Source organism: Peromyscus leucopus, chromosome 4, assembly GCF_004664715.2.
Source record: "Peromyscus leucopus breed LL Stock chromosome 4, UCI_PerLeu_2.1, whole genome shotgun sequence".
In the NCBI taxonomy this organism is placed as follows: Eukaryota; Metazoa; Chordata; class Mammalia; order Rodentia; family Cricetidae; genus Peromyscus; species Peromyscus leucopus.
The window spans coordinates 147,840,411-147,863,615 of NC_051066.1; the positions used below are offsets into that span (position 1 = coordinate 147,840,411).

Sequence of the window (23,205 nt, forward strand, 5' to 3'; positions counted from 1 at the left end):
CCCTTGGTAACTCAGGGCTGTGCCTACACTGGCTGCAGGGCCTAGGCCCAGCTGGGTTGATGAATTTCCTTCTAGGTAATGCCTCAGGCATATGACTACAATGAAGGGCTTTAGAAAATTCAGTGTGGCTGCTGTCTGTCTTGAGCTGTGGAGTCTGTTGCTCCAGGCAAGAACATCTCAAGCATTTTCTTCAGTTGCTCATGCCAGCTCTTCCTGCACAGCTTCTTTGATGAGAAGCCTGTGTCTTTTGACTGCTGATTTGATTTTTGCCAATTGAAAAAGCACTGAGAGGAACCAAGGTGACTTTGTTTTTCCCTTTACCCCAGTAATATAAATGGTTGAGCTGACAGTTGACTAAAAACTACATGGTCTTCCCCAGAGGGCATGGAGACAGGCATATCTCCATAGCCTGCTGGCCATCCCGCCTTGCTGAAATGACAAGTTTCCAGCTCATTGAGCTGCTCTGTCTCAAGGCAGTAGGCAGAGTGTGATAGAAAACAACATCTGGATGTCCTGCTTTGGGCTGCACACATGCACACCCACACACTCAACCTGTATACACCACACATGTAACCCACACAAAGTTATGACTTTAAGATGTGTATAATTTCTGAAGCAACAACAGGAATGGTTTCCAGAGATGAGTCCCAGTCGGTGCAGTGACGTTTTGTCAGTGTGATAATAAATGCATCTGTTGAGTGCTTAACAGGTGTCTTACCTGGCAGAGGGTCAGAGACTTGCTCCTTCTCACGTGACAACCTCAGTTGGAAGTCCCATCATCCATGTCTTTCTGTTTGTTTGGTTTTTTTTTGGGGGGGGGTGGCGGGGAGGGAGAGACAAGGCTTCTCTGGCTATCCTGGAACTCATTCTGTAGACCAGGCTAGCCTTGAACTCCAGGAGATCCACCTGCCTCTGCTTCCGCAGTGCTAGGATTAAAGTTGTTATCCACCAGCGTCCCGGGCTCCATCAGCCATACCTTAAGGTGAAGCTATGGATCTTGCCTGCAGTTACTTGTCAGCCTCAGAATTGGGCTCTGGAAGTGACAATGCCGCAGACAGGGCAGTCAGTCATGAGGGTGTGTAAGTGCTGATTGGTTCAGCAGTCTGTAACCTTAAACCTTCAAATCTCAGTCTTGGTAAGTTAGGTTGACTAGAGCTTTATAGACATAACTAGCTACTCAAGAAAAATGGATAGGCAGGATACAAATTAGGATCATGGATTACCAAGTATCGTGGAAATGCAGGCCAGGTGTTTATTTCCAGAATACGGAGCCTACATCTAGATTAGAAACCTACCTCCAGCTTCCTAGTGAAAGAACAGACCTCTGTGGAGAGCTCAAGTCTTGACCCTCCCTTTCCCTTCACTCGGCCTGACACCTGAATTCAGGCCATCTGGAGAGAAATGTGGAGAACTGTGTAATTGCCACTCAAAACAGTTTATAACGCCAAAAGCAGGGATGTATGGCTCAAGAGTACACCTCTAAGGCCTCATTCTAGGCAGCCCTGTCTAGATGAACTACATGGAAGCCGGAATGCACTGGCAGACATCTTGGAGGGAGGAGTTTTGAGGGAAGGCCCTAGACCCTCCTAAGTCCTGAAGGGCTCATAACTCAGAAAGGCTCTTCTGGAGGCGGAGTTTCTTGGCCTCTCCTCAGTGGCTTCAGAGTGACTTCCTTCTGATCAAAGGGTAGTGACATCGTGGAGCAAAGTGATAAAGGCTAATGAAGACAATATTGAGGCAAGAGAGCAATGGAAGCTGAGTCGCCTGGCACTCCCTACTTGAGTCAGTGGGAATGGTAGCAGGAGAGAGGACTAGAGAGCTGCCGAGGGTCGCAGGAGAATTGCTGGGTTGGAGGCCAGTTTGGCTGGGGTGTGCGTGTCTCACTCTCCAACCCCACCCCTGCTAAAGGTAATGGTGTGGTGTTTCCATGGAACTGTACGTTCCTTTCATATTTCAGATGGCACAATGTCAGTGTGGTGATGGAGACTATACAGTATTGTTCAGGGAACAAGGAAAGTCTGCATATTCAGTATGGATGGACATATTTACCCAGTATTTCCCATTTACAGCTGGTTGAATCCCAGGGTACAGAACACATGCATGCAGAACTAAACCCAGGGCTGTGGAGGGTAGATTGTCCTCATTTCTTTGGATTGTTGGGGGAATTTCTTAAGATATCACACTCAGCACAGTATTTGGCAGGTAGGAAGTGGTCCATGAGTCTGAGTTCCAGCCTTCCTCCCACTTCCCCGCTTTACAGTAGAGGAGCCTGCTTTCTCCTGTCTGCCGTACCGCAGGGTGGTTATTATATACTCTCGATCATGGAGGTGGCGACCACTCTTTCCTTGTTTTGTGGGCTTGGAAATTAACAGTTCACCCCAACATCACACAACTGCTAAAAAACCACACCCGTCACCTGCTCAAAAGCCTCACGTTCCATGTGTCTGAGTAAACTTGATCCAGATATTTGGGGTGTCTCAGGAAACTAACAGCTAGTCCTGTTTGCAGGCACTTAGGTAGCGGCTCTCAAGGGAGAAGCAGAACCAAGACTGGCATGTTCTGGCACAGAACTGTGAAGTAAGTTTAGGGAAAGGCTGAAGTCCCCCCAAACTGACTTCCCTACATAAGCCTCATCACTTCAAGTCCCCTGAAATGGGTGTTAGTGTCCTCATTTTTTGAGACAAGGTTTCACTATTGTAGCCTTGGCAATTGCTATATAGACCAGGTTGTCTTTGAACTCACAGAGATCCATCTACTTCTGCTTCCAAATGCTGGGAATTAAAGGTGTACTACTACTCCCAAGCTAGTGTCCTTAAAAAAAATTGAAATAGTGAGCTGTGGTGGTACACACCTTTACTCCCAGTATTCTGGAGGCAGAGACAGGCAAATCTGAGTTTAAGGCCAGCCTGGGCTACATATCAAGTTTAACACCAGCCAACGCTATGCAATGAAACCCTATCTGAATAATAATAATAATAAATAATAAAAATAATAATAATAAGCTAGGGATCTGTTTCTGCATTTGTTACCCTGTGCAAGCCTGCCTGCATGCCTGTGTACACACACATACACACACACACACACACACACACACACACACACACACACACACCAAGTTCAGAGATCCTGTGACTTAAGTTGTTGATGCTTGAGTTCAGTTTGATCTCACACACATTCACACATGTACACCCCTCCAGTTTACTGTTATAAAGCCATTTCTGGGATACCCTTTCCTCAGATAATGGATTTTACCAAACCCAGAAGAACCTCAGACTTAAGTGGTTAAATCTGGGAAAGTGGGCAGTGGGCTGTAAGCTGATGGCAGTCATGTCTAGGGCATGGGGAAGGCTGGAAGAAGTTCTGTTGGGAGGTACTTCCCACCCATGCCCTTCCTTCCCTAGACCATGTTAGACCTCAGCCTCTGCACACAGGCCTCAGTCCACCTCTTCTCTCTGGGCGCAGGGTGGAAGTTGCCAACCTTGTCCAGGCCTCTGAACAGGCTGCCATGAAGACAGAGCTTGCTGCCCTGGCCACCCACTGAGGGATGCCGATCCAAGGTCACAAGTTCATACAGGTTGATAAACAGAAGGCTGGAAGGAGATTGAGTAAAAGTTTGCCAGGGTTGATGGGACCCAGAATGGAGACCACAGAGCAGGAAGACAGCTGGAAGAGCGGTGACCGGGGAAGAGGTTGTTGGAAAGGACAGGGTGCACAGAAGGGCCACAGAGTGCTCAGATACCCTGGGCTCCACCCGTAGGAAGCAGCATGAACTGAAGGGGATGTTCTCCTCCCTGAGGCTGGGCGGAAGCAGTACAGTGGGGCAGTCCTGGTGCCCGGTTTGGCTCTGGCTGGCCCATGATCTGAGGCCGCCCCTCCAGTATAGATGGCAGTGCCAGGCTTAGTAGGAGGGGCAATGTGAGAGGATGGTCAAGAGTCCTATCTTCCATCAATCCCCCTCCCAAATGAGATCTTACACCACTGCCCTGCCTCTCTAGAAGGACTCTGTGGCCCTGCCCTTCAGTGGCTCAAAGGCGGGGTACCTCACCTGCAGGCACACCATTGCTGCTAGCCTCAGAAGAATATAAGAAAGATTTCAGTCTTTATCCAAAGAAAACCTGGGTTCCCCTGATCTGTCTCCTCAACTGTGTGGGCAAGGCCCACAGCTCCTACTGACAAATAGTGATCCCAATCAGATAAAGTTGGCCAGGGCTCAGGCTTGAGGGTGACCATGCTGGTACACCTGAGCTGTAGGACACAGTGCCAACTCCCCACCCATCCTGGTTTTTCCATGATCTGTGACCCAGGAGGACCAGTTATTGACACCACATGCATTGATAATGAGTCGTGAGCTGGATTCTGGGATGACTCCATTGGCCTAGGTGGACCCTCCATGTGACTTTTGCCTCTCTTGGGAAAGCAGGATGGAGATAAGCCAGGAGACAGAGGGTAGACTGCTCTGATGACTTTCCTCTAAGCAAGCTGGGCTAAGTCACTTGCTGTCTAGCTGTACAAGTTTCTGCCTCTCCTTGATTGCAGGGCCATTGTGAGGCACCTGCATCCAGGGACGGATGGTCTCTGACTTCATAGAGGAAGTGTGCATGGCTCAAAGGTGCCGGCTTGTGGGGGGGAGGGGAAGGGAAGTTGAAGGGTTAAAACTTGGTAGCTTTTCTGTTCTGGTTTTAGAAAGTGACTTTAGGAGCCTAGGGATGGACCAGGGTAGCAGAAACCCCTAACAGACACTCCCTCCCCACCTCCCCCCTGCACCTCCCCCAGGATGCCTGTCCTCCATGTTTGTGTGATTGCCAGCCTTAGACAGGTGAAGCCAGTGGTAGTATTGTTCAGTGGCATATGGGAGATTTTATTTGTAGACTCACGAAATTCCCTCCTATTTAGCTGATTGCAGGATTTCTACTTCTCTTCTTACACTTCAAATTGCCATCCAGGGTTACAACACCTGTCACCAGAGATCTCCATGTTAGTCATAAAAATCACCCCCAGGGGGCGCCGCTGTCCAGTGAATGGGCACAGGGCCTGGGAGCTTTGGGTTTTGTGGCAAGTTGGAGCTATCTCATGAGGAGTCGGTCACCCTCTTCCTTCCATGGGTACCCCAACCTATGAAGGGGAGGGTTTCTAGTTGTCTTTGTTTAAGAAGTTTTCTTTTTAGCATAAGTCTTATTTAAAATATGACTGAATCGAGTAGAGTTGATTTGGCCTAAGGGGAGGAGATGCAGCAAGGCCCAGTGTGGCTACTCCCCTCCTCCCTAGCTTAAACATTGAGATTCAGGGCCGCCACGGTGGGTCCCACTCTCCTGGGGTCTCCTGACAATGAGATGACACATACTGGATCCCACATTTCCATTGCACCTTCCCTAGAGCTCAGAGCCACACCAAGCTGTATCCTCACCCAGCTATTAACCTGCTGTGAGCCCTAGTCCATGGTTTCCTCTCTCTGGGTGTGGAGCCGCCCGGTATTGCCAACCACAGTCATCGAGACCCAAAGCCCTGAGTCTGGGGCTCAGATGTGGGCCTAGCTGAGTGGCTGCGTCTCCCCTTGGCCCGGCAGTGGTACCGTCATACCCACCTCATGTGGATGGTGCCTAGGCAGCTCAAAGTGACGCAGAGCAGAAACGGGTACAGGAGCGCTTGACGCAGCGTAGGGTAGACGATCTGCACATGATCCGGCGCCCCGGGAGGTGGATGCGTGTGGGAAGCCCCTCAAACCAGACCAACTGGTCAGTTACATCCAGCGGTTTCTTGTCCATCGTGGTAGTTCTGTGATGGTAGGTCTTCAGGAAGACAATTCTGGGCTTCTTAACATGTGGTTTCCTCTTCTGGGCTCTGGTATGCAAGCCACAGCTCTTGGATATCTTGGGGACTTTAGACTTTGCCTGCTTTTTTCTCTGTGGCACTACTGCAAGTGACCTCTTTGACCTTTGGTTGGACTTCCTTTGGTTGGACAACCTTTGGTTGAACGTTTTTTCCTTAGGTTCCTCTATGGATTTTGCTTTCTTAGATTCCGGTTTCTTCTCAAGGGCCCTAATCCCTTGGGGCTCTTCATTATTTTGTTTCCCTTTCTTGCAGACATCAGTGTCCCTGACAGGGAGAGGAAAGGTTATCAGCAGAGCAAGGGTCCTTCTAACCCAGTCCCGAGCAGTTGCTGTGTTGCAGTTCAGGGAGCTCATTAGTGCTAGAGATAGGCTGAGAGCAACGTCTCTAGTGCCTGGGGGTAGACGGTAAGATTAGTTTTGGTAGAATGGATGTGAGACATTGGCAAGGCAGAAGGCATGACCAGTATTTGAAGAGCCTAAGGGTATATATGTTGTTGGCATCCACTGCTACACTAGGCTTCGGTCTCAGCCAAGAGGGAAGACTGTCCAGTGTTCCTTTCCAATTATATTCTAAAAAACCATGGGGTTCTGAAGAGACTTCTCCGGGACCCTCGCCTGAGCTAGGTCAGAAGGCAGGATAAGGGCAAGGTGCCCCTCACATTGAGATTTACAATTTTTTTGTTTTGTTTTTTGTTTTTTTGTTTTTGAGACAGGCTGGCCTCAAACTCACAGAGATCCGCCTGCCTCTGTCTCCCAGGTGCTGGGATTAAAAGCGTGCACCACCACCGCCTGGCTCAGGACAAATACTTTTAAGAGATGTTTCTGTGCTTTAAGAACTATGGTGGTCTGTGACCCTCAGCCTCTGGTTTAGGGCTTCCTGGTTGCCCAGAAGCCACATCAGAGAGAGAAACCTTATGAAGGAAGGCACAGCTTTCACACACGGAAAGAGTTTGTCAGGAGTATGAGCACCAGATTGAGCCGGGCAAAGCTCCATGCTAACTGATCCTAGCTGATGACATTGAGGGCCACTGAGTGCCTATCGTCAAGATCTGCCAAGTAGGAGGCAACAAAGCTGCTATAATCTGGAGAGCAGTCTTTGGAGACAGCATGCTAGATTCACATCATCTGGATGGGGTAAGACGTTTAATCTCCCAGAGCCCGGGATCTCCATCATAAAACTTGGATAATGTCATCATAAAACCTAGGATTGCCGGGTGGTGGTGGCGCACGCCTTTAATCCCAGCACTCGGGAGGCAGAGCCAGGCGGATCTCTGTGAGTTCGAGGCCAGCCTGGACTACCAAGTGAGTTCCAGGAAAGGCGCAAAGCTACACAGAGAAACCCTGTCTCAAAAAAAAAAAAAAAAAAAAAAAAACAAAAAAAAAACAAAAAAAAAACCTAGGATTGTCAGGAAGAAGCATCTAAATGGGGTGTGTGCATGTGTAACATTCTAAGCAGAGTGGCTGGCACTTAACAGCACTTACATAAATGCTCCCCAAATTCTAGAGTAACCCTTGAGTAATCAGATTCTGAGCAAGACACAAGTATCTTCAGATTCAGAGGGCAGTCTGTGAGTCTGTCTCTGGGTTAGGCCGCCAGGCACAGGAGGAAGAGAAAGCTCTGCACACACACTCAGTGCCACAGTTATCAGTGGCCCTTAACTAGGTGATTGTGATCACTGTTACAGCCACAGCTGTGGTCTCAGGCAGGAATGACTTCAAACAGGGACTCTGCCAATTGTCAGTTCAATAAAGATATAAATCCAAGATAAATCCCTTCATCTCTTGAGCTTCAGCCCCTGTTAGTAAAACAGCTTGTATAAATAATATCCGTTGTACAGAGCCCTTGTGTAAAGTAGGCCACTGTTCCGTCACCCCTAGTCCGTCACCATAATGTCTGCTCCTAAGAGAGACAGCTGCTGGATCCATTTTGTGTGTGTATGAGGAGAGGGTGTGGACGGAGCTTACCTAGAGGAGATCTGGAGGATCTTTGGAACTCTGAGCATTGAATTCCAGCACCTTCTGGCCAGGCTATGCAGTTCTTGGATCCGGCTATTCGAGCTCTTGAGTAACTTCAAGAGGGACAATTTTTTTAATACCTGCCAGGGTCAAGAAACCAGAAAATTAGAGGCTTCAGTCCTCCTGGGATAGCCTTCCATGCCCTATCTGTGACTTGGTTCAGCTCAGGGCTGAGTCTTCTGGCTCTCATGGGTCACTGGGTCCAGTACCTGGGGTAACACTTCAAGGCTCCCCTAAGCAGGGGCTAAAATGGGACATCTCACCATTTTAAGTCGGTTCCGCTCAATTAGTTTGCTGACAGGCTGATTTATCTTGTCCTGCAGTTTCTTATCTTGCATCTGAGGGATAGGAAGAGAGGGAGAATAGCATAGAAGGAATCCCCTTGCATGCCTATACTGTGTCTCTCCCATTGGGCTGAGCATGGTTTGACCAATCCTAGACTGGAAATCTTGTCACTTTGGTTTTAGAACAGAACTGAGACCATTTTAACTCTGCCCTGAGACCATTTTAACTCTGCTGGCCTCCTTTCACCCTTCACCTTTCCCTTTTCTGAAAGGCTCCAAAGCCTGTCCTTAGTGTGGCTGGATCCTCTGGTAGGATCCATTCCCCCCCTCCCCCAGACAGGGTTTCTCTGTGTAGCGCCTTTCCTGGATCTCGCTCTGTAGACCAGGCTGGCCTCAAACTCACAGAGATCCGCCTGCCTCTGCCTCCCAAGTGCTGGGATTAAAGGCGTGCGCCACCACCGCCTGGCCGGTAGGATCCATTCTATGCCTGAGCTCCAGTACAGAGTCTGACCTTGGAAACCACTCTATTCTTGGGCCTCTTCTTTTTAGATGGGCTCATGCTGGGACTGGAGGAGCGAGACTGGACCCAGCACTGCCTGCACCCTGCCCCTCTCACTTCAGCCAGCACTTGGGCTGAGTAACATATGATGGCGCTGGAGCTGCCAGGCAGGGGAGCTGTGACATCACTGAAATGTGTGACAGCATCAGGGCTGTGTCTCTGGAGGGTCAGAAGGCCACTCCCATCAGGAGAAACACAGTAGGTAACAGGCAGCAGTGTACATGATCACAACCTTTGAGGTAAGACGGTGGATGCCTCCTTTTAGAGGAAGAAGCTAAGATTTTAAAAGATACATAGTTTACCCAGTTCACACGGCTGGTTGGTGGTAGAGCTCGGAATATAATGTAGGTCTGACAAGTCAGTTCATGAAAACTGGAGTTCCCAAACTGCTCCTTCATTCAGCCACACCACATATGTTGCCTGGCACCTGCTCCATTAGGTGCTGTTTATAATTCCTAGAATAAAGTGAGCTTCCATCAGATGAGATCAGGCACAGCTAGGTTGACATGGCTGTGAAATGACTTACACTCTAATGGAGGCGAATAGCCTCAAATAGTATGTGTGCTTATTAAAAGTTTTCCTGGTGGAAATCTAGACATAATCTTATAATCTTATAGTGCTCTTTAGTATAAATTTTATCCTTCAGTTACTGTTTTGAGTTTTAAAAACTCAATTATTTTGTTTAAAAAATAATGTGTGTGTGTACATGTGCGTGGGTGCGTGCGTGCGTGTGTGCTGGTGGATGTGTGTGTGTGTGTGTGTGTGTGTGTGTGTGTGTGTGTGTGCTGGTGGATGTGCCTGCAGAGGCCAGAGAGTATCATCCCTTAGAGTTGGAGTTACAGGCAGTTATGATCTGCTGGAAGCCAAGGGTCCTTTGTAAGAGCAGTACATGCTTTTTTTGTTTTTGGGGTTTTTTTTTTTTTTGTTGTTGTTGTTTTGTTTTTCGAGGCAGGGTTTGTCTGTGTAGTTTTGGTGCCTGTCCTGGATCTCGCTCTGTAGACCAGGCTGGCCTCAAACTCACAGATCCGCCTGGCTCTGCCTCCCAGTTGCTGGGATTAAAGGTGTGCGCCACCACCGCCCAGCAAGAACAGTACATGCTTTTAACCACTAAGCCACTGTTCCTGCCCCATTTTGTTTTTGAAAGAATTGTCTTGTTGTGTTGCCCAGGTTAGCCTCACACTCGTCCTCCTGCCGTAGTTGCCTCACTAAGTTGTGTTACTCACAACTTAGCTGATGTTTATATTGGACTTTTCTTGAGTCTTGCCTACGTCTTCTTCCTGTGTATGGCTGGGATGTGGTTATGTCTAAACAAATGTGGTACCCACAGAAGTGTTGGTGTTTGCATTCGAACTGAAGAGTCAGAAAATGAAGATGTCGAACAACAGATGCTGAAGGTTTCTCTCATCCCTCACTGACCGGACTGGCTTTGCTTTACCAGTGTTTGCTCCATGATTTTCTTTCTCACCCCCGCCCCCCTTTTTGGGTTTTTCGAGACAGTGTTTCTCTGTGTAACAGTCCTGGCTGCTCTGTAGACCAGGCTGGTCTCTAACTCAGTGCTCTGCTGCTTCTGCCTCCTGTACTAGGATTAAAGGTGTGTCCAACTATGCCCTGCCTTTCACTTACTCTCTGAAGGCCAGACCGGTGGCCAGTCATTTTCTTCTGTGAAGGGCCACTGCTGTAGGACTTTTCAGCTGTAGCTGTGACTGCCTACTTTAGTTGTATATAAAGTAGACACCCATAGTACCTAAGAGAAAGAGCAGGGTCTTACTACAGGAAAACTATTTACAAATGCAGCTGATGAGCTGACTTTGGCCCACGCCAACTGGGCCAAATCAATAAAATACACTTAAACCCACTTTGTCATGCTTACCTCTCCAGTGAAATACTCCTACTGAAGTTAATTTCAACTCAGTAGTTGGTGTCACTAGACTCAGTAGAGAGAAAATACTCAGGAGTATGCCTTTATACATCTTATCTACTGCTCTGCAGGTATGTAGGGTAAAGACTCTCAGGATGACATACAAACGATGGCTCTCATGGTTAGAAAGTGACAAGCGTGAGCATTTTTACCTTTGTGTGTGCTCAGTATCAGTCATGTAATTATAAGTTTAGTCATTTAACCTTTGATGATGGCTGCACTTAAGAACCAGCTTGAAGAGTTTCTCAACATGGAGGGGTAGACTTCCTGAGCCTCTGAGTCAGATTTAGCATGTCACTTAGAGCAGATGGAGCTAAGTGCATGGATCAAAGTAAATGGGGGTAAGAAGGATAAAGAAGGGGTATGTTGTATTAAAAAGTGTGATTGTGCAAGCCTGGAGTCCCAGCTTGGGAGCCTGGGGCAGGAAGATCAGTTCAAGACCAGCCTGACTACACAGAGAGACCCTATCTCCAAAACAAGACAAAACAGGGCTGGAGAGAGAGCTCAGTGGTTAAAAGCACATCTCTTAAAGAGGACCTGAGCAGCTCACAGCCACCTGTAGCTTCAGTTCCAGGGGCTTCTAACACCTCTGGCTTCCACAGCTACCTGCACTCACATGCACACACACATACACGTAATCTTTTTCTTTAAGGCAGAAGTCTAGTTTGGGAAATATTTATCAGATGAGATTTGGGCAGAGCCCCAAAGGAAATGGAGGCTGTGTAGTTGGCCATATCAGAATGATCCAAAGAGCTTGTGAAAAATTGCTTCTGATGTCCTACTCACCAACCAGTCTGACACCCAATCAAGTTCGGTTCTCACTCCATACTAGACTTTCTTAAATGTCCTGTATCAGTAATGTGAAGGTGTGTGGGGATGTTAATCTGCCTCAGGGCAGATAGCAAGGGGTAATGAGGAAGGAAGATATCAAAGACAGTAACTTGGTGCCCACTCTTCTGTGGATCCTAGGACTCCTTGGCCTCTCCTCCTGCCCAGGTATCCTTCTCCTTGCCAGTGCCACTGTGGTGTTTGCCAAATGGATTGTACTAGACTGCACATGCTCTGAGGCCTTGGCGCCTGGTAGCTTCATCAGCTCTGTCAACTGTGGCTGGGATCTGCAGTGGGCACCATGGACAGCAACTGTAGGCAGAGCATGCCCCCTTTCTGTGTGCTTTCAAGCCCATAGGCCAAGGAGAAAGGTCCCTCTAGAATGCAGGCTCCTCAAGGGCAGGAGTTTTTGTCTGTTTCCTTCATTGATAAACCCCCCTGGACCTAGAACTGTGTGTGTTAGGATCATCGATCATAATCAGGTTAAAAACAAAACAACTCTCCCCAAATATTTAACATTGTCTATGACTAGGGTAAATGTCTGTGGGAATTAGCGAAGGAAATATAGAAGTTAGCCAAGTAAAGGATATGAGGTGGGCAGGGCCTGCTCACAGGAGGTAATTTAGAGGTAGGTGTGCAATGGAGTCCTAAGCCATTGTGTTTTACTGGGGAAGAGAGTGGGACCAAGTGTAGCAGGGTGGACCTGGAAAAGTGAGCACGACTTAGGTGCTATGTGCTTAGGAGCCTGGCTGGAGCCTGGGAGTCAGCTCTGAGAGCACCAGGAGGGCTAGTCTGGAGACACTGGCTGGACTGCACTGGGGCAAGCCTGACAGCTTTATCATTGCTTTGTAGTTCATCCATCTTTTAAAATGTTTATAAGAGTTTACCCTTACAGGAGGTTGAGGCTTATTTCAAAATTAAGTAGCTGGATATGGTGATGCACACCTTTAATTCCAGCACTTGAGAGGCAGATACTCTGATTTCAAGACTATCCTGGACTACACAGTGAGTTCCAGGCTAGCCATAGCTATGTAGTAAGACCCTGTCTCAAAAAGAAAAAAAAGTTAAGTAGAATGCACAGTAATTTCCCATAACCCTCCCAGCCTGTATGTGAGCAGCCCCCTCCTCACCCCATCAACATTACCAGTTAAGTCTCTGACAGACATACAGTGTGATACATTAGCATTATCACCCAGAGGCCATCCTTTATATTAGGGTTCCCTCTTACTGTTATCCACTGCATGTGTTTGGATGAATGTTTAATAACATGTCCTTGATATTACATCACACAGAATTGTCTATTGCCCTAACAGTCCTGTGCTCTATTCTATTCATCCCTCCTTCTCCACCAAGCACTGGCAGACATTGACCTCTTTACTGCCTTCCAGTATGTCCTGTGATCAAATAAAAAATAAGTATCTAGCGACTTTTTATGGGCATTTCTTTAATAACAGCATTTAAGCAAACTCCATGTCTGTCCATACTTTGACTGCTCAACTCTTTTTAGTGCTGAATAATGTTGTTTTCTGTAAGCATCAGTTTATTTATCCTTCACCTACTAAAGAACTTCTGTGACTCCAGGTTTGGGCAATTATGAATAAAGCTGCCGTGAACATCTGTGCTCAGGTGTTTATGCAGACATGTGCTTTCCACTCCTTTGGATAAATGCCTGGGACTGCAACTGCGGATCACCTGCTTAGTCTTGTAAGGTAGCTCTGACCTGTCTTTGCTTTGTTTTTTCAACACAGGGTCTTGATACATAGCCCGACCTAGGCTAGAACTCACTATATAGAGCAGACTGGTCTCAAACTTGCAATCCTCCTGCCTTAGCCTCTAGAGTGCTGGGAGTGCCAGGACTCTAGATGTGAGCCTTCACACCCAGCTTAGTCAATTCTGTCACTCTATCTGCTTCCACCCCTTCTGAAGTTAGAGCCACCTGAGCAGTTCATACCCAGGAGACCAGAGTGTACAGTAACGGTGGCTCATGAGCAGTTTTCCATAGTCCACCTTGTTTGCTCTTCCCATTGACACAGGGAATATAAGCTTTCATGGGGGAGAGAAATCTACCCAGTGACATAGGCGGTAAGCCTTGAATAATAAACACAAGAAAGCTCTTAAAAATAGGAATAGTGCCAGCACTCGGGAGGCAGAGGCAGGCGGATCTCTGTGAGTTCAAGGCCAGCCTGGGCTACCAAGTGAGTCCCAGGAAAGGCGCAAAGCTACACAGAGAAACCCTGTCTCGAAAAATCAAAAAAAAAAAAAAAAAAAAAAAAAAAAAAAAAGGAATAGTGAGTGGTGGCACACACCTTTAGTCCCAGCACTTGGGAGGCAGAGGCAGGAGGATCTCTGTGAGTTCGAGGCCAGCCTGTTCTCCAAAGCTACACAGAGAAACTCTGTCTCAAAAAAAAAAAATAGGTATAGTGAAGTTGGGCAGTGGTGGTGCATGCCTTTAATCCCAGCATTAGGGAAGCAGAGACAGGCGATGTTATAAATTATTGCGCAGGGGGGGGGAGACCCCAAGGGTATCCTGTGAGTGCAGGGAAACATGCTGGGCAGATGCAGGCCATGTGGGTTTTTACATCTAGACTGCACATGCTCTGAGGCCTTGGTGCCTGGTAGCTTCATCAGCTCTGTCAACTGTGGCTGGGATCTGCAGTGGGCACCATGGACAGTAACTGTAGGCAGAGCATGCCCCCTTTCTGTGTGCTTTCAAGCCCATAGGCCAAGGAGAAAGGTCCCTCTAGATGAGGCTTTTACATCAGGACACAGGGCAGTGCCAAGAGGGTGGGATTTCAAGGTCAGAATATTAACATTCCTCCATTTTGATTATTATAAAAGAGGTGAGTTATGGAAGCAAGTGGGGGAACAAGGGTGCTGATTCTAGAGGCTACTTCAAGCTGACAAGGGGCGAAGTGGGGAAGGGGGAAACCAGGAGTCATGCATGGCGGGAGGTGGGAGTGAAGAAGCATTTAGTTAGCTGTCATCATGGAGATCTCAGGTGTCTGTTCCTTGAGGTTGCTAGGAGAAAAACTTAGGTTGTCATCATTGGCCTTATGAGCTGGGCTAGTCATGGGAAGAGTAATAACTGACAGAAAGAATGGAACAGAGAAGTGCCCTGGTTATACAGAAGAGGCAAGAGTGAATGAGTGAGACATGAGAGCAGGTACACCCTTCATTGGGACATCTTGGAAAATCAGGTTCCAGTTGCTGGGTAGGTGCCCGCCTGAGCCTGGAGAGATGGTACCAGCATGAATTGAAGGATGATGTGTTCTTTAGGAGTGCAGGAGCCATTACAGCTGCCATTTCTCTGGAGGTGGGGGTGCATCCATTTCTCTGGAGGTGGAGGTGCATCCATCCCAGTTGGCATCCTTGGAGCTGGTGCCAGCTGGTGTATCTGGAAAGCCGCTTGGCCCAGGCAGGAGAAGGAAACTGCAAAATATGCTTGAAAATGGCTGAGGTCAAAATGTCTCTGAAGACCGTTAATTTTTATCAGACCAGATTTTTTGATGCAGTAGCAGAACTTTTCCCAGGGATATGTAGGTATCTGTAAGCCAACTGGAATAGATTTTTAACAGGAAACTTATTAATGAGCTATCAAGGTGCTTGTAGTCTTAGGTCATCAAACACCATCAAATCTGAGAAGGATAAATGTAAGAAGTGAGACAGCTTTTCCTATCTTCATTTAAACAAACCAGGATATACCGAGAGCAGTCAATAGTAAAAAGTTACATTCCTAGGAGAGGGGGACCTGTGAATGTTATATAGAGAACTGAGAAAGCAGCTGAAGCAAAGCCTGGCTGTCAAATGGAATCGGAGATCTGAGAAGGATAAATCATATCTGAATGCAGACCAAGTAGCTTTCGAATCTGTTAAAAATGACAGGGACCAGTCCATGTCCAGTTAGCTATACCCTGGTCTCCATATAATTGGCAGAAGTATCAGAAGAACATCAGTCTTCAGCCCATCAGGACCATGAGGTGGGAGTTTTCCCATAGAAGAGGGACATAGGAAAGACTGACTTTATTTTATCTAGGCAAAAGGGGTGCAATCAATTCCCCGATGTCCTGCTGTTTGTCCACAGTCTGGGCCAGGTCCTGGCAGCAGGTGTCACATTTAGGCAATTTGCCCAGAGGTCAGTTTTGCCATCATCCAGATGAAGACATCTTCTTTGGAGACCTTGGGTCACTGTTAGAATCTGGAAGTCTCTGTGTGATATAATAATCTTTTTTGATTAACATTTTAAATGTCATATTCTGCAGATCTCTGAGCATTTGAGGACTGACTATTAGGTATGAATGGCTAACTGTCAGCCAGTATTCCTCAAGTCTCCCATATCTTAGCAGCTTCCATAAGGCTAGGGCTTGCTGTCTCCTTAGAAGGCAAAGAAGAGTAACGGGAAAGATCCCAAGGCCGAATGAGTACAGGAAAAAAAGGGCTAGTGAGTCAGGGTGCAGCCCAACTCTGAGAAAAGGACCCTCTGAGAAGAGGAAAAGGACCTTCTTGGTGGACCAGAAACTCCATCCTGATTGATTTATATATATTTATATAGAAATAATAATTTATTAAGGTTATACAATATCTCCCTGGTTCTGCATAAAGGTCAAGTGTCTTATCTTATTGCAGAACCATTTTAATTAACAAACATCAATGGGCATTAGATAGCCAATTAGTCCTCTATGGTAGGGGGTTTCCTTTTGACCCAGCATTTCAGCCTATTCTGGATAGGGAACACAGGACAATGTATTCTCTTTTGGAACAGCTTTGAGCTGCTATTGGGACATTGTTGTCAGGACCCCCCAAAAAATACTGAAAGGCCAGTCAAAGGCTGGGCAATGGGACATTTGTCAGAAGCATTTGGTTATCTGACCTGGCTGTAGAGACAGGGAACAATTATTTTTGGCTGGACTGGTCCACATCACATAGACAAGAATCTCTGCCAGCATCTGTAACAGGGAAAGTGCTGCAGGTTGTGGTCCACAGCTGCTGCTTCCGTGTTTCTGCCAGCCTGCTGAAAATAGACTAGAGATGAGAGTTAAAATGTATGAATTTATTTGGAGCCTTTTGGCCCATGGTCTTAGTAATTGGGAAGAGCAGGAGTCCCAAGACCAGGAGAGAGAAAAAATATCATCCTTAGAAATAGACAAGTGAGGAAAAATAAAAGTTTTAGATAAATTAGTATCATTAATCAATACTGAAATCCATATCATAGAAGAGCAGACAGTGGGTATCTGCAAGACAGCAGAAATAGACTCATACCCTTGAGTTCTAGCAGAATTACAGATTAATGTTTAAAAGTATGTATAACTGGTATTTATATCCTGAATCATTTATCCAGAGACCCAGTACATGGCATTTTAAAAAGATTTAAGCCAGGTGGTGGTGGCGCATGCCTTTAATCCCAGCACTTGGGGAGGCAGAGCCAGGTGGATATCTGTGAGTTCGAGGCCAGCCTTGTCTACAGAGTGAGATCCAGGACAGGCAACAAAATTACACAGAGAGAATCGCTTCTCAGCCTTTTGCCTAAGATCAAGTGTAGTATCTGTTCTTATCAGTTTAATATCTGATACGTCCTCTATCCGAGGACAATATACTAAATGAATTTTGAAACTAGGAGTTGGAAAAAAATTACACAGAGAAACCCTGTCTCAAAAAAACAAAAAAAACAAAACAAAAAAAAAAAGATTTAATCTCTTAAGCATTACTGTTGCCACATTATCCTGGTATAGGAGCATGCTGCCCTTAGTAAAGACGGTAGTAAGGTCATATGACCTGCCTGTTTTGACCTTATTTAAGATGGCAGCTTGGCCATGTGATTGCCCTTATTTAAGATGGCACTGCCTGACTACTGATAAAGATATGATCTCTTTTTTTTTTTTTTTAAAAATAAACTGAGCAGATAAGGAACAGATAAATTGAAGCATTTAAAAGTCCATCAGAAAGAAATATAGATGGCCATATCAATCATACATTTCCATTTGCACATGGGAAATAGACTTTGTGAAGGAAAGATGGAGAAGTAGCAGTGCAGCCAGGTGGGAGAGAGGGACCTGCCTCTGGGCTGTGGCATGGTGCGGGCAGTCTCAGGGGAGTGACCCCAAGCAGTGGTGGGGGTGGGGTGGGGCAGAGGTGCATTTTTCCACGAGGAGGTGTAAGTCCTAGTGGACTGACCTTCGGTGTCCCAGAGGGTCAGTGAGGGCCAATGATAATGGCACAAGATAGCCAAAGGACCGTCGTAACAAAGGCTATGTATGGGCAGTGGAATTGAGTGTGCACAAGCTGTCTCCATATGCCGTTCCATAGGGATGGATGGGCTTAGAGCCTGAAAGATGTGGTGCCAGCGAGCGAAGCAAGACGAATCCTCACTTGTGGGAAAATGGCCAGAAGGGAAGAGAGGAATCTTACCAGCTCGGTGGGATGAAGAGTCCCCGGCAGTGCTCCAGCCTGAAAAATGGCAGGTAGTAAGGATCCCAGAGCTCCTCAGGCTGCCTGTGGGCAGAGAAAGCAGTGGGACTGCCTGGCAACGTTGGGCACCAATGTTATGAATTATTGTCCAGGGGAAAGTGGGTGGGGGGAACCCCTGAGAGTATCCTGAGTATGCAGGGAAACATGCTGGGCAGATGCACAACATGTGGGCAAGGCAGCAGCAGCAGTGGCCAGTAATTCACAACCCATGAATGAACGCTGCATCCACGTGGAGAGTTTATTATAATAGAGAGATGAAGAGAAAGATGGAAAAGAGAGAGAGAGAAAGATAGAGAAGAAGGGAGAGAGAGAGGTCGAAGGTGCATACCTCGTGGGAGGAAAAGTGGAAGAGAGAGAGAGAGAAGGGAAGGAGTTTTTCCTTAGAATGAGGCTTTTACATCATGATGCAGGGTGGCACCAAGGCGGTAGGATTTCAAGGTGTGGTTCAGAATATTAACAGGCGGATCTCTGTGAGTGCGAGGCCAGCATGGTATACAGAGCAAGTTCCAGGACAGCCAGGGCTACACAGAGAGATCTTGTCTCTAAAAGTAAAAAAAAAAAAAAAAAAAAACAGCCAGGTGGTAGTGGTGCACGCCTTTAATCCCAGCACTTAGGCAGCAGGGGCAGGTGGATCTCTGTGAGTTCAAGGCCAGCCTAGTTTACCAATCAAGTTCCAAGACAGCCAGGAATGTTACACAGAGAAATCCTGTCTCTAAAAATAAACAAACAAAAAAAAGTATAGTGTATAGTGAATAGAACATATCATTTATCATCTTAATTCTTTTTCTATTCTTTGAAGACTTCATACACATACACAGTGTTTCTTGGTCATATCCACCCCATTGCCTCCCTCTCAATTCCCCTGGGACTCCCTCCCAAATTCATCTCCCTCCCAATTTAAACACCCTTTCTGTTCTTGTAACACATTGAGTCCACTTAATGCTGCCTAAATGCTCATGGGTACAAAGTCATCTCCTGGGGCCTGGAGCACCCCCCAGTGGCCCCTCTGGTGGATGACTGAGAATGGTTCCCATAGGCTTGTATTTTCCATGCTTAGTCCCCAGCTGATGAGCTGTTTGGACAAGATTAGGGGGTGTAGCCTTGTCAGAGAAGGTGTGTCACTGGGAGTGGGCTTTGAGGTCTCAAAAGCCCATGCCAGGCCAGGTGTCTGCTGCTGCTTGTGGTTCAGGATGAAAAACTGTCAGCTGCTGCTCCAGTACCATGCCTGTCTGCTTCCCACCACAATGGTAACGGGTGAGTACCCTCTGGAACTGTAAGCAAGTTATCTGTTATTGTAACCCCAATTAAAGGCTTTCTTTTATGAGTTTCCTTGGTCATGGTATCTAACACCACCCCAAAGGAAAAAAGACTCTTGGTCATGCATCCATGCACCATAACCCTTGTGTGGTTTGTCCTTCACTTTTGCTGAAATTAAAATATAATTACATCTTTTTTTGCTCTCCTATGTCCCCTCCCACCTTGCTCCCTCTTAAATTCATGGCCTTTTAAAAAATTATTGTTACACACTATATATGTGTATACAAAAATACAACTTGCCAGTATACGATTTTAAGGCTGACCAGTTGGTATTGGATAAACCAATTTAGGGGCTCATTCCTAGGAAAGGCTATTTCTCCCACTGTCAGCATTGCTTAGGTTGTTTTGTGTCAGCGGGCCTTGTGAGATTTGTTTGCCCTCTCCAGGTTAGCATGCCTGTTGGTGTTGTAATTCCTCAAATGTCTCTTAGGCAGCCATGCTGTTGGAGTATCATGGGTAAAGCTTCCTGTCATTTCTAGGAGACACAGTCTCAGGTTTCTGGTCCTTTGGCACTTACGATCTTGCCACCCCCTCTTCCTTGATGCTCTCTGAGTCTTTCTGCTTTTCCAGACAGGGTTTCTCTGTGTAGCCCTGGCTGTCCTGGAACTCACTCTGTAGACCAGGCTGGTCTTGAACTCACCAAGATCTGCCTGCTTCTGCATCCTGAGTGCTGGGATTGAAGGTATGCGCCATCACAGCTGGCCTTCTGAGTCTTAGGTATAGGAGTTGTGTTTTAGTGAGGTCATGGATCTTACAGAACCTATCCCACTTTATTAACCTAGCGTAATTCCCAACTGCATTCAGGACCTTTGCTCTGAACAGTATAAGACGTCTGGCAACTCTGAGAGATAATCTTTCTCAAACCAAAGAAGAATTGAAAATCTTTTCAATTTTCTTTGAATCTATAATCATTTCAAAATTTTGCAAATAACTTTAGGCTGGCAAGAGGGCTTTTGGGTAAAGATGCTCACTACAAAGCCTGACAACCTGAGTTTGATTCCTGGAACCCACATGGTAGAAAGAGAAAACTGAATCCTGCAATTTGTTCTCTGATCTCCACATGCGCACTATGGCAAGCTGTAAGTAAGTAAATGTAAATTTAAAAATATTTTTAAACAGTGAGGAAAGGCCCCTGTCTCCACAAGTCTACTGGCAGGTACAGGTTGAAAGCACCTCACCTGTGACTGAATACTGAACACACAAAGGTGGGATGATTGAGAACAGAGTTCAAGAGCAGAGTCCACAGTAGAGTGTGATGGCACACACCTGTAATTCCACAGTCTAGGGGGCAGAGGCAGGAGGATTGCTACAAGTTCCAGGCTGGCTAGGACTGTATTGCAGAACGCTCATAAAACAAACAGAACAGAGTCAAAATCCTTGTGGAATTCTGTATAGAAATCTAGCGGTGGTGGCGCATGCTTTTAATCCCAGCACTCGGGAGGCAGAGGCAGGTGGATCTCTGTGAGTTTGAGGCCAGCCTGGGCTACAAAGTGAGTTCCAGGACAGGCGCCAAAGCCACAGATAAACCCTGTCTCGAAAAAGAAACAAACAAATTTTATATATATAAAATCTGATTTTATAGGATACAGATAGTAAAACAGTGACAGTGAGGAGCGGGGAGATCACTCCGTCAACAAAGTGCCTGCTGTGCACGCATGAGGACCAGAGTTTGGATCCCCAGCCCCATGAAAGAGCAGGGTGTGGTGGCCGGAGTCTAACCCTACTGCTGGTGGCAGGGAAGGGGCTGCCATGAGTGGATTCCTGGGCTCACTGGCCAGTCAGAATAGCCAGTGTGTGAGATCCAGATCCAGAGAGAGACCCTCTCTCAAAGAATAATGTGAGTAGGTGATGGAGGAAGATACCTGTTGTTGACCTCTGGCCACACATGCACAAATCAGCAAGCACACCTGTATGTACATACTTGTATTCTCATACGTGTACACACACACACACACACACACACACACACACACACACACACAGAGAGAGCAATAGTGAAGCAAACCAGTTATCTATTTCCACATTTTAACAATTCAACACCTGTCTCCATTAGCTTGTTATTTATAGCCCTAAATATTTTTGTTTGTTTCTTTGGTTGTTTTATTCTATTTTTATTTTTCAAGACAAGGAGTCTCTGTGTAGCCCTGGCTCTCCTGGAACTCACTCTGTAGACCAACCTGGCCTCCAACTCAGAGATCCACCTGCCTCTGCCTCCAGAATGCTGGAATTAAAGGCATGTGTCAACACATCTGGCCTACATCATTTTTTACCCTAGACATGTAATTGTCTTTTTTTTTTTAAAGTAGAGTTTCATTTAGCCCAAGCTGGCCTCAAACTCACTATGCAGATGGTGACCTTCGGATTCTCCTGCCTCCACCTCCAAGTGTTGAGATAACAGGTACAGGGTACAGGCCCAGTTTTTATGCAGTGCTGGAGATGAAACTCAAGAACCTGTACATACCAGGCAGATACCCTACCTGAGTGACATCCCCAGCCCTACTGTGATTTTAACTTTTTTATTTGTTTCAGCTTAAGTAGCCTCTGCTGAATTGTCTTCAAATTCACCCATTTCTTCCTTAGCTGTGTTGAACTTATTGACGAGTCAAAGGTGTTCTTCAAATCCTGAGTATGTCTGTTTCTAGTGTTGCATATGATGTGTGATAGCTTCTTGCTCTTTGCTAAAATTCTGCTCATTTACATTGTATACATTTCCCACAAGAGCTTTCCATGAATGATCATTCTCTTAAACCTCTGTCAGACAGCTACAGCATCTGGGCCTCAGGTCTGTCTTCCTGATTACTATGACTCTTGACAAAGGGTTGTTGTTGTTGGTTTTGGTTTTTCTAGAAAGGGTTTCTCTTTGTAGCCCTGGCTATCCTGGAACTTGCTCTGTAGACCAGGCTGGCCTTGAACTCAGAGCTCCACCTCCCTCTGCCTCCCAAGTGCTGGGATTACAGGTATGGGCCACATTTTCGGTTTCTGAAGAAATGCTTCCATGTGTGCACTGTGATTTTTGACCAGTCTGTGGACATAGGACGGTAGGCACAATGTCATTTGTACCTGGAAATTGCTGTCTTGTGCTAGGCCATTGGTGTGAGGGACGGAGTTGTCTCTGTCACTGTTCTGTCGTCTAGATTCCCACAGATCATCTGCCCCTGTCTGAGCCACAATGGGCCGAAACAGTTCAATAACATTTTAGCTAGTTCTTACTTTCATGCATGGAGATTTCATATCCCCTCAGAAGGAAATCAGTGCCTGTATTCTGTGTCTTCTTAGAGCCTCCTGTCCTTTGGAATTCACGTTAATTAGTTGCTTTGCAACCTCAGTTCTCTGAAGGTTGACAAAAGCTTTGAAGATTGTCCAATTGTCGTTAGTGTGGTAATGCTCTTCCCAGCTGTCTGCATCCCAGCTGGAAGCCAGAGTATCAAGCCATCCACTTTTCACTGTTCCTTTCAACTCTCTTGGCCATTCCATTCCTTGCCAGCCTGGGTCATTCTTCTGGATGACACACTTCCAGTGTAGCTCACTGAATTAATTTCACCTTGGATGTCCCACTCTTCCAACCAGTTTTTGGCAGGTATCTGGCAACAAGAAGGGACAGACATCCCTAATCTTTCATCATCTTTGATTGAAAATAATCTGTGGACCAACTGATTGTTTACAATCAGTTATAGACTGAACTCTGAACTCCCGGTTTATACTTTCCTCCCTTCTTACTACTGCACATTATTAGTAAAAAAAAAAAAAAAAAGAAAAGAAAAGAAAAAAAGAAAAGAAAAGAAAGAAAAAGTCTCTGGAGTCCTTCTTCCCGAGATGAGTTTGAAAATGGGGCAGGGGTGGGAGATGGTGTTGTGAATCGGGGAGATGTGACTACGGTAGCTGAGCTCCAGCCCCTGTCCTCAAGACCTGGCCTGGTTTTTTCTGTGGTGGAAATGAGATCAAGTATCTACTCCCTCCATTAATGAGACTAAAACTCAAACAGGATAAAAGAGC

The 23,205-nt window shown here is 46.5% G+C and overlaps 2 protein-coding genes and 1 pseudogene across 2 annotated transcripts in view; 2 read left to right on the plus strand and 1 right to left on the minus strand.

The window, feature by feature from the left end:
* Positions 1 to 23,205, plus strand: part of Sys1 (SYS1 golgi trafficking protein) — a 32,172-nt gene that overhangs the window by 5,236 nt on the left and 3,731 nt on the right. The window lies entirely within an intron of this gene.
* On the minus strand, positions 4,833 to 8,778 carry Tp53tg5 (TP53 target 5). Its single transcript, XM_028868453.2, has 5 exons — positions 8,640 to 8,778; positions 8,108 to 8,182; positions 7,794 to 7,924; positions 5,582 to 6,093; positions 4,833 to 4,954 (listed from the first exon to the last, which is right to left on the minus strand). Exons 1-4 carry the CDS (start codon positions 8,685 to 8,687, stop codon positions 5,607 to 5,609), a joined length of 741 nt encoding a protein of 246 aa, XP_028724286.1. The 5' UTR covers positions 8,688 to 8,778; the 3' UTR covers positions 4,833 to 4,954; positions 5,582 to 5,606.
* Positions 16,934 to 17,077, plus strand: LOC114692719 (annotated as a pseudogene).